Source organism: Lolium perenne, chromosome 3, assembly GCF_019359855.2.
Source record: "Lolium perenne isolate Kyuss_39 chromosome 3, Kyuss_2.0, whole genome shotgun sequence".
In the NCBI taxonomy this organism is placed as follows: domain Eukaryota; kingdom Viridiplantae; phylum Streptophyta; class Magnoliopsida; order Poales; family Poaceae; genus Lolium; species Lolium perenne.
Window position 1 is genome coordinate 330,812,105 of NC_067246.2, and position 10,323 is coordinate 330,822,427.

General features: G+C 40.6%; 1 protein-coding gene across 1 annotated transcript; it reads right to left on the reverse strand.

The window, feature by feature from the left end:
* Nucleotides 1-460: 460 nt before the first annotated feature.
* Nucleotides 461-4,153, reverse strand: LOC127345815 (probable ADP-ribosylation factor GTPase-activating protein AGD11). The gene is made up of 9 exons (XM_051372345.2): nucleotides 3,808-4,153; nucleotides 3,483-3,661; nucleotides 2,855-2,948; nucleotides 2,530-2,605; nucleotides 1,772-1,932; nucleotides 1,472-1,646; nucleotides 1,266-1,388; nucleotides 1,082-1,177; nucleotides 461-973 (listed from the first exon to the last, which is right to left on the reverse strand). Exons 1-9 carry the CDS (start codon nucleotides 3,873-3,875, stop codon nucleotides 692-694), a joined length of 1,254 nt encoding a protein of 417 aa, XP_051228305.1. The 5' UTR covers nucleotides 3,876-4,153; the 3' UTR covers nucleotides 461-691.
* Between the last annotated feature and the right edge of the window lie 6,170 nt (nucleotides 4,154-10,323).

A 10,323-nucleotide genomic window follows, 5' to 3' on the forward strand; every position in this document is an offset into this window, starting at 1 on the left:
CAAAAAATTCTGAAGTAAATTTTTGCATGTATAGATAGATATTCTATGTTCATACACAAGTTTTCGGGAAAAAAGAATATTTTTTGTGTCTCGTGTAAAAATGATAAATTTTGGCGCTCCAACACGACTACGTACAGGACATTTTTGTCTTTTTTACATGCCACCTAAAATGTTGTTTTCCCACAAAAACTTGTGTACAAACATAGAATGACAGGATGTACACCCAAAAATATATTTCAATTTTTTTTGACATTTTAAAATTATTTTGTATAATAGGTGCATATGCACCTATGAGCCAAAACGCCACCTCCCAAGTTATCCTCACAAAAACTGTATTTTTTGAACTTCTGGGCTGACTGAACCCACATAAAGTATTCCTAAGAACTTTTGTGTCATAAAACAGAAGCACAGGATGGCAGAAAGATCTTGAGTGAACAGGGAGTTGCAATAATAATCACAGTTATGCTAGAATGATCTCCATTTTACTCAGCGAATTGCAAGCCACATTATGTAATTCCTTCTAACCTTACACAAGTATATATGTTTTACAGGAAAGCCTGAATGTGCGATTAGATTCTAGGTACTCACATTACCCGCACAAGCAAGTCTCATAGTGTTTGCACAGAAATTGTTCTGTGTGACCATGTTGACAACAGAACACTAGAGCGAGAGAATTCCGAGCGGAACACAGCTATTGCGTGAGTGGGACGCACTCGAGCTCCATCTCGAGGTGGCCACGCTCGACGTTCTGAAGCCTCACGGTCACCTCCTGCTTAACCTTGTTGTCGATGACGGAGATGGGACTGTCTCTCGGGATCCAGATGCCATCTTTCGCCAGCAATTTGTTGAGCTCAGTGGTGTCTGTGACAGCCTTGGTCTCATAGGCTCTGGCTGCAGCAACCAGTGGCTGAATGTTGATCTCAGCCTCACCCATCCGGTCATCCGTGGTAAACGTGTCCTTGTCATAGACTTGCTGCCAGGAGATTTGAAGCCAAATGTTACCCCAGAGTAAAAAACTTAAAACCTGCAACTGCACTTTTTGTTGGTTGTGTTCAATGCCCTATGAATAAAACATATTTACCAATTTAAGCGGCGGAATGGGATCAGGTATCGATAGCAGAAGTCTTTCATTCCATACAGGATTCAGGCTGCTCTTTATCACCTTCGTTTTCATCGACTACAAGGGTGAAAAGGTGAGCTGGAGCATCACAAACCAAGGAACTTCACACAACTAAGTTACAGTGCTGATGAATGGAGTTTCTCACCTGGTGTCCTAGGTTAAGAATAACATAAGGGTCGCTTGACATGACATCACGGACAGCTAGATTTGTGCCTCTCAAGATATTGACCTTAATTAATCCAACGAACTCTACCATACCCACCTCCACCTAACACATGATAAGTTCAAATGAGATAATATATTCATGTCTGGGTATAAAGTGAACTGTGGATTTGGGATGAGTGATCATACAGCTTTCTTTACTGGTTTGTGATCTTCTTTTCTCCTCCAGCTGTTCCTGAAAGCATGGCCTAAACCATATCGATTTGAGCTACTCTGCTGCTGCTGGTAATGATGTTTGCCATTTTGTGATACGCAGGAAAGCTGTTGTTGGTTAGACAAAAATTGTTGAAACTCATATTTTCGTCTGCACATATGTAAATAAGGAGAAATATCATTCTTTGGTACAGTGCGCTGGGCAAATATGAAAGAAGCCAGTTATGCTAGTGGAACGTATCTGAACGAATGAGAACTTGCTAACTTAATGTGTACCTTATAAAATCATTTCGGTCATCCGCTGAGCAATCTTGCCTTGGCTTTGTGTAATTTCCAAGAAATGCCTCATATGTAGTGTTTACTGCACCATTTCCACCCGAGTCGATCAAAAAATCAACTTGGTCATCTGTCCATTCATCTAGCTTCACCGAGACCACCTGAAATAAACAATTTTCTACTGAAACACCAGAAACGGGTAACTGAACCATCATGGGTTACATCTGCACTTGCAAAGTGACATTGACCTCACTTATCATGTGTATTTCATGGAAAAATATTGTATACTGAGAATATAGCAAAGGTATTGCATCAAGGAATGGAAAATAATATTTGGGAATGTCAATTTTACATGTGCCTGGTATCTAATTGTGTTTGTCAAAGACGCTTGGTTCTAAAAAAAATTCCTAATACATGGGTGTGGCTGTTTGCACTTGTTCCTCAATTTAGAAAAAACTGCACAACCTAGAAAAGTATAGCAGGAGCTTGAAATATATGCTTTACCATCTAATATCTGACAACCTTGAACGCATTGTTCCACAGACTGGGATAGTAGCAATCACTAGGAGGATCAAAATATCAAATAGTCCCTACAGGTTCTATAGTAAGTCTCACGGTTACACTGCCTAGTTTCAAAGGGGCTACCTAATGAAAGGTCTCTTATGGCTGAATAAAGTATCATTCACAGTAAGAAATTAAACATAAAATTAAATGACGCTGACTACAGATAGCTAGCAACTGAGATATATAGTGTCTACCTTGGAAATGTGCACCCCGAGGCTTCTATGAGCCCCAGAACACTTGATACAAATGAACGCACCAAATGTTAATGATCTGCGAACACCACAGCATCGGAAGATTGAGTATTGTGAAGCACTGAGTCTCAAATCAAAAGTGTTATCACATAAGAATAAAGAAATATACATAGGGCTTTAACTTCACTTTCATCCAAGCACAGGTGATATTAAAATTTTCAAAATCAGTTCCACACTGGATGTTTCTCTAAAATGCAAAATGATTTGTATATACTGCCTTTTCTTAATAAAAAAAACGGAAACATCTTACTGGTTCAAGGATACTTACACCCATTTGGGATCTGGAGCACCACAGTCGGCACAACATCTGTTTGCTGCTTGGCTTAAAAGGCGATCTAATCTCTCCGTCGTAGCAACTGAGCCTGGCATCAATTATGGAAGTGAATTGGCTCAGTGCAGGAAACAGCGGGTGTATATGCAGCAACATCAATATAATTGTTTATACAGTGCATAATGGGATTTAGCTTCATCTATGTAGAGATAGGCTAAGTTGTTTTAGGGGAGTGACAGGACACATCATGTTCAATATGGCGCTTGGAACTAATAGGCGCAATGCAGTTACTAATAAAATTTAACCGGCAGATTACTCATGATTTGCAGCTCGTGTTTATTTATTAGATCTTGCGGCTATTGTCCGACGGGTGGTTATCCAGAACATCAAGGTAAATTGATACCCCTACTACATTGTAAATAAAAGGCTGCATTTCCATCGAAATGGCTAGCCACAATATAAGATGCAGGTAAATACTGCAGATCCCAAAGCTCTGAATTGCATAGCTAACTGGGTTGCAATTGCCACAACGATTTTTACCTACATTGTCCCGCAACAGAACGCAAATTTAAATGCTACATTTGTGGTCTGCAATAACATGATTGCAAAGGGAACAAGGGCAAACCTGGTTGATTATTGGCTTGGTCGCTGGTGCCCATCTTGGCACCCGGTTGATTGGGTTGATCGCTAGTGCCCATCTTTGAACCCGGCTGGTTGGCTTGGTCGCCGCCGGTGCCCACCTTGGCGCCTGGCTGGCTGGCTTGGTCGCTGGCGCCCATCTTCGTTGGCGCTCCACACGCTTTCCTTCACGAAACGAAGAACAGGACCGCAGGCAGGTTAGGTCATCTACGCACGCAGAGGAGGAGGAGAAGAAATGCGGGAGGTTGCTGCACCAATCAACCAAATGGCGACCAAGATTGCCGAAGAAGAGCACGCGCGCGTCCACCTACCTCCGGCCGTGGTTCGGCTTCGGGTTGTCGGCGTACTGGTGCGCGGGAGGATTGTGCTGCCCCTCCATCCCCGTCCCCTCCCCCACGTCTCGCCGCCGCTCTTATCCTCCTCCCCCTGCTACGCTACACCATCCTCCTCGCCGCGGAGACGAGAATCATAGAATGTGGCCGCCCATCACCGCGATAGTTAATTCAATCGGGATCTGGCGGGATCGCCGTGCGTGCGAGCTCCGGACGGAGCGATTAGAAAATTGGAAGTCGCCGGCCGGCGGCGATCTGCCGTCGAAGCAATAGCTGGGTCCGCCTCGTTTTTTCCCTATTTGTTTTCGTGTTGAATGGGCGGAAGTATTTATTTTGGTTATTATTAGGGAGTGGTTGTGCTTGTGGTTTCCGGCTGGGCTGTATAGGAAAAGAACAGTCTTTGCCCTCCTCTCGCCCTTCGAAAGTACAATTTTTTTTTTTTGAGAATTTCCTCCATGTAACAAATATGTTTTCCTCCTTTCATAAAAAAACAAATGTGATATCCAAAGTTCTGAAATATAAGTGCGACTTAATACAGCTAAAACCAGCAAACTAGCATGTAAATTTAGAATTCTAGCAAAATACATCCGGAAGGGAACCGTGTGCACTTAGAAATTATCTTCTTTAAGTCATGATATATGTCCTACCAGTAGGGTAATTATATTGTCTTGCGTTTATTGTACTCCACTATTTAGGCTTTGTGATGACCCACAAGTATAGGGGATCGCAACAGTCTTCGAGGGAAGTAAAACCCAATTTATTGATTCGACACAAGGGGAGACAAAGAACACTTTGAAGTCTTAACAGCGGAGTTGTCAATTCAGCTGCACCTGGAAACAGACTTGCTCGCAAGAGTTTATCAGTAGTAACAGTTTTATATCGATGTGATAGTGAAATAACAACGAGAGTAACGAGAGACAAGGTAGTGATTATAGTAAACAGCAGGATTAAAATACTGTAGGCACGGGGACGGATGACGGGCGTTGCATGGATGAGAGAAACTCATGTAACAACCATAGCAGGGCATTTGCAGATAATAATAAAACGGTGTCCAAGTACAAAGCAATCAATAGGCATGTGTTCCAATTATAGTCGTACGTGCTCGCAATGAGAAACTTGCACAACATCTTTTGTCCTACCAGCCGGTGGCAGCCGGGCCTCAAGGGAAACTACTGGATATTAAGGTACTCCTTTTAATAGAGTACCGGAGCAAAGCATTAACACTCCGTGAACACATGTGATCCTCACATCACTACCATCCCCTCCGGTTGTCCCGATTTCTGTCACTTCGGGGCCATCGGTTCGGACGATGACATGTGTATACAACTTGCAGGTAAGATCAATAAACAATGAATATCATGATGAAACAATAACATGTTCAGATCTGAGATCATGGCACTCGGGCCCTAGTGACAAGCATTAAGCATAACAAGTTGCAACAATATCATCAAAGTACCAATTACGGACACTAGGCACTATGCACTAACAATCTTATGCTATTACATGACCAATCTCATCCAATCCCTACCATCCCCTTCGGCCTACAGCGGGGGAATTACTCACACATGGATGGGGGAAACATGGCTGGTTGATGTAGAGGCGTTGGCGGTGATGATGGCGATGATCTCCTCCAATTCCCCGTCCCGGCGGAGTGCCAGAACGGAGACTTCTGGCTCCCGCGACGGAGTTTCGTGATGTGGCGGCGTTCTGGAGGGTTTCTGGCGACTTCGTCAATTGGTACGGTGTTTTTAGGTCGAAAGGGATTTTATAGGCGAAGAGGCGGCGCAGGGGGGCACCTGGGGGCGCCTCACCCTAGGCCGGCGCGGCCAGGGTCTGGCCCGCGCCGCCATGTGGTGTGGTGGCCCCCTGGCCCCTCTCCGACTCTTCTTCGGTGTTCTGGAGCCTTCCGGGAAAAATAGGAGGTTTGGCGTTGATTTCGTCCAATTCCGAGAATATTGCCCGAACAGCCTTTCTGGAACCAAAAACAGCAGAAAACAGGAACTGGCACTGTGGCATCTCGTTAATAGGTTAGTTCCGGAAAATGCATGAAATCATCATAAAGTGCAAGCAAAACATGTAAGTATTGTCATAAAACAAGCATGGAACGACAGAAATTATAGATACGTCGGGGACGTATCAGCATCCCCAAGCTTAGTTCCTGCTCGTCCCGAGCAGGTAAACGATAAAAAGAATAATTTTTGTAGTGACATGCTACTTACATAACCTTGATCATATTATTACAAAGCATATGAAATGAATGAAGTGACTCAAGGCAATGATCTATAGTTGCTAACAAGTAGATAACATATAGCAAAACTTTTCATGAAGAGTACTTTCAAGACAAGCATCAAAAGTGTTGCATAAGAGTTAACTCATAAAGCAATAAGTTCAAAGTAAAGGCATCGAAACAACACAAAGGAAGATATAAGTTTCAGTGGTTGCTTTCAACTTTCAACATATATATCTCATGGATATTGTCAACATAAAGTAATATGATGAATGCAAATAAGCAAGTATGTAAGAATCAATGCACAGTTAACACAAGTGTTTGCTTCTAAGGTGGAAAGAAGTAGGTAAACTGACTCAACATAAAGTAAAAGAATGGCCCTTCGCAGAGGGAAGCATCGATTGCTATATTTGTGCTAGAGCTTTGGTTTTGAAAACATATAGAGAGCATAAAAGTAAAGTTTTGAGAGGTGTTTGTTGTTGTCAACGAATGGTAGTGGGTACACCAACTACCTCGCCAACCGGACTTTCAAGAGCGGCTCCCATGAATTATTTGCATATTTATGTGGCACTCCTTCCAACCTTTCTTACACAAACCATGGCTAACCGAATCCTCGGGTGCCTGCCAACAATCTCATACCATGAAGGAGTGCCTTTTTATTTTAGTTTTATTATGATGATGACACTCCCCCCAACCTTTGCTTACACAAGCCATGGCTAACCGAATCCTTCGGGTGCCGTCCATCAATCACAAACCATGGAGGAGTGTCTATTTAAGTTAATTAATTTGGGACTGGGAATCCCATTGCCAGCTCTTTTTGCAAAATTATTGGATAAGCGGATGTGCCACTAGTCCATGTGAGAGTCCGTCAAAAGTAAATGACAAGGTTGAAAGCTAAACACCACATACTTCCTCATGAGCTATGAAACATAAACACAAATTGAGAAGCATTTTGAATTGTTTAAAGGTAGCACTCAAGCAATTTACTTTGGAATGGCAGGAAATACCACATAGTAGGTAGGTATGGTGGACACAATTGGCATAGTGGTTGGCTCAAGGATTTTGGATGCATGAGAAGTATTCCCTCTCGATACAAGGCTTAGGCTAGCAAGGTTGTTTGAAGCAAACACAAGTATGAACCGGTACAGCAAAACTTACATACGAACATATTGCAAGCATTATAATACTCTACACTGTCTTCCTTGTTGCTCAAACACTTTTACCAGAAAATATCTAGACCTTAAGAGAGATCAATTATGCAACCAATTTCAACAAGCTTTACGGTAGTTCTCCACTAATAGGTTTAAACTACATGAAAAAACTTAAACATGATCTACTTGAAAGCTCAAAACAATTGCCAAGTGTCAAATTATCCAAGACATATGAGGCATTTTAATTTCCAACCAAATAAGAATAAGTGATGTAGCTTCCAACTTTTATCATTGAACATTAAAAGTAAAACGAAGAACAAGTGTTCATATGAAAAAGCGGAGCGTGTGTCTCTCCCAAACAAGGATTGCTAGGATCCGAATTTATTCAAACACAAACAAAAATAAAACATACAGACGCTCCAAGTAAAACACATATGATGTGACCGAATAAAAATATAGTTTCAGGGGAGGAACCTGATAAGTTGATGAAGGAGGGGATGCCTTGGGCATCCCCAAGCTTAGACGCTTGAGTCTTCTTGAAATATGCAGGGATGAACCACGGGGGCATCCCCAAGATTAGACTTTTCACTCTTCTTGATCATATATCATCCTCCTCTCTTGACCCTTGAAAACTTCCTTCACACCAAACTTCTCATAAACTTCATTAGAGGGGTTAGTACTCAAAAAAATTTGAATCCACCTTGGTCCTGTAGTGACACATTGTAAGAACTCAATAAAACATTAGCTACAGCTCTCCACATGTAGAAAGCCTTGCTTAAAGTCCACAAGAGACAATGCAAAAAACAGAGACAGAATCTGCCAAAACAGAACAGCCAGTAAAGACGAATTTTAATAAAATACTTCCGTTGCTCAAATCAGAAAACTCAAAACTAATGAAAGTTGCGTACATATCTGAGGAACACGCACGTAAATTGGCATATTTTTCTGATTTTCCTACAGAGAAAACAGCCCAGATTCGTGACAGATAGAAATCTGTTTCTGCGCAGAAATCCAAATCTAGTATCAACCTTCGATTAGAGGCTTCACTTGGCACAACAAAACACAAAACTAAGATAAGAAGAGGTTGCTACAGTAGCAAACAACTTCCAAGACACAAATATAAAATAAAGTACTGTAGAAAAATAACACATGGGTTATCTCCCAAGAAGTTGCTTTCTTTATAGCCATTAAGATGGGCTCAGCAGTTTTAATGATGCACTCGCAGGAAATAGTATTTGAAGCAAAAGAGAGCATCAAGAGGCAAATTCAAAACACATTTAAGCCTAACATGCTTCCTATGTAAAGAAATCTTGTAAATAAACAAGTTCATGAAAAGCAAAGTGACAAGCATAAGAAGATAAAACAAGAGTAGCTTCAAAATTTTAAGCATATAGAGAGGTGTATTAGTACCATGCAAATTTCTACCATCATGTTTTCCTCTCTCATAATAATTTTCAGTAGCTTCATGAACAAACCCAACAATATAGCCATCACATGCAGCATACTTTTCATGATTTCCAAACACATAATTTTTATCAAGTTCAAGAATAGTGGAATTAAAACTTTCAAACTTACTTTTATTAATAATATAACAAGGTAGTTGATCAATCTCAAGAGATATGGGACTCATAGAATAAGTCAAGAACTCTCCAATCCCATTTTCATTAGTAGTACAATTAATATTATCTAGTAACATAGGACCATCATCTAGAGCTTTATCATAAACATTTGCTAAGCAAAATTCTTTAGTACCACGCATTTCGACATCAGGCACAAACAAAGCATTATCATAAGATTTATCAAAGTAGCATGGATTATCATAAATAACAGTAGCATAATTATTCTCACAAGTTTTACTCATAGGTAATATTTCAAGAGAATCCACAGGAACATAACATTCAACCTCTTTCGGTAAGCATGGAGGACAATCAAATAGTGTAAGAGATAAAGAGTTACTCTCATTAGAAGGTTGGCATGGGTAGCTAATCCATTCTTCCTCCTTTTGTTCGTCGCTCTCCTCTTCTTTTTCATCCAATGAGCTTTCAAGTTCATCAATTTCCTCCTCTTTTTCATCCAATGCGCTTTCAGGTTCATCAATTTCTTCTTCCACAGGTTCCTGCAAATTGTGAGTGCATTCTTGTGCATTAATGAGTCTCTCTTTATAATCAATGATATAAGGATTATTACTGAAGCATTCTATGCAACAATTAAGGATAGAAGAGACATAATCTTTAAGGTCCTTACAAACAACACAAGTTTCATAATTCTCAACCATGAAGGATTCAATCTCAGAAGCTCCCATAAATACGACAAATTGTTCTACCTCTTCGAACCCATAATGAATATAGCAATTCCGATTATAGTTCTTAATTAAAAATTCCTCACTAAAGCCACATTGAAATTTAAGATGTTTAGTATCCTGTTGAGAGCAACAGTTTATATCATGGCGTTTAAGCAAGATTTTAGCAATTGTATTCACTTTTTCTATCATAGCACTCATTACTTCACCAGCTCTTGATTTTCTATAATTATTATAACATTCTATAAGCTCCAAGTAAGTTGTTGGTTCTCCCATAACAACAGTTTTAATTTTTTGGTTTTTCAAATTTTTATGGATTTTTGGGTATATGAGACAAATAAAACAAGACAAAAATAAACTAAGCAAAAGTAAACTACGCAAACTAATACTAGACAGAAATAAACTAAGCACAAATAAACTAGACAAAAGTAAACTAAGCAAAACAAAATAAAATAAAACAGAGAGAGAGGTAGAGTGTACTCCCCAGGTGAACTTATGAGTAGAGCTATGCCTCCCCGGCAACGGCGCCAAAAAATAGTCTTGATGACCCACAAGTATAGGGGATCGCAACAGTCTTCGAGGGAAGTAAAACCCAATTTATTGATTCGACACAAGGGGAGACAAAGAACACTTTGAAGCCTTAACAGCGGAGTTGTCAATTCAGCTGCACCTGGAAACAGACTTGCTCGCAAGAGTTTATCAGTAGTAACAGTTTTTATAGCAGTAGCAGTAGTGAAATAACAGCAGCAGAGTAACAGAGACAGCAGTAGTGATTATAGTAAACAGCAGGATTAAAATACTGTAGGCACGGGGACGGA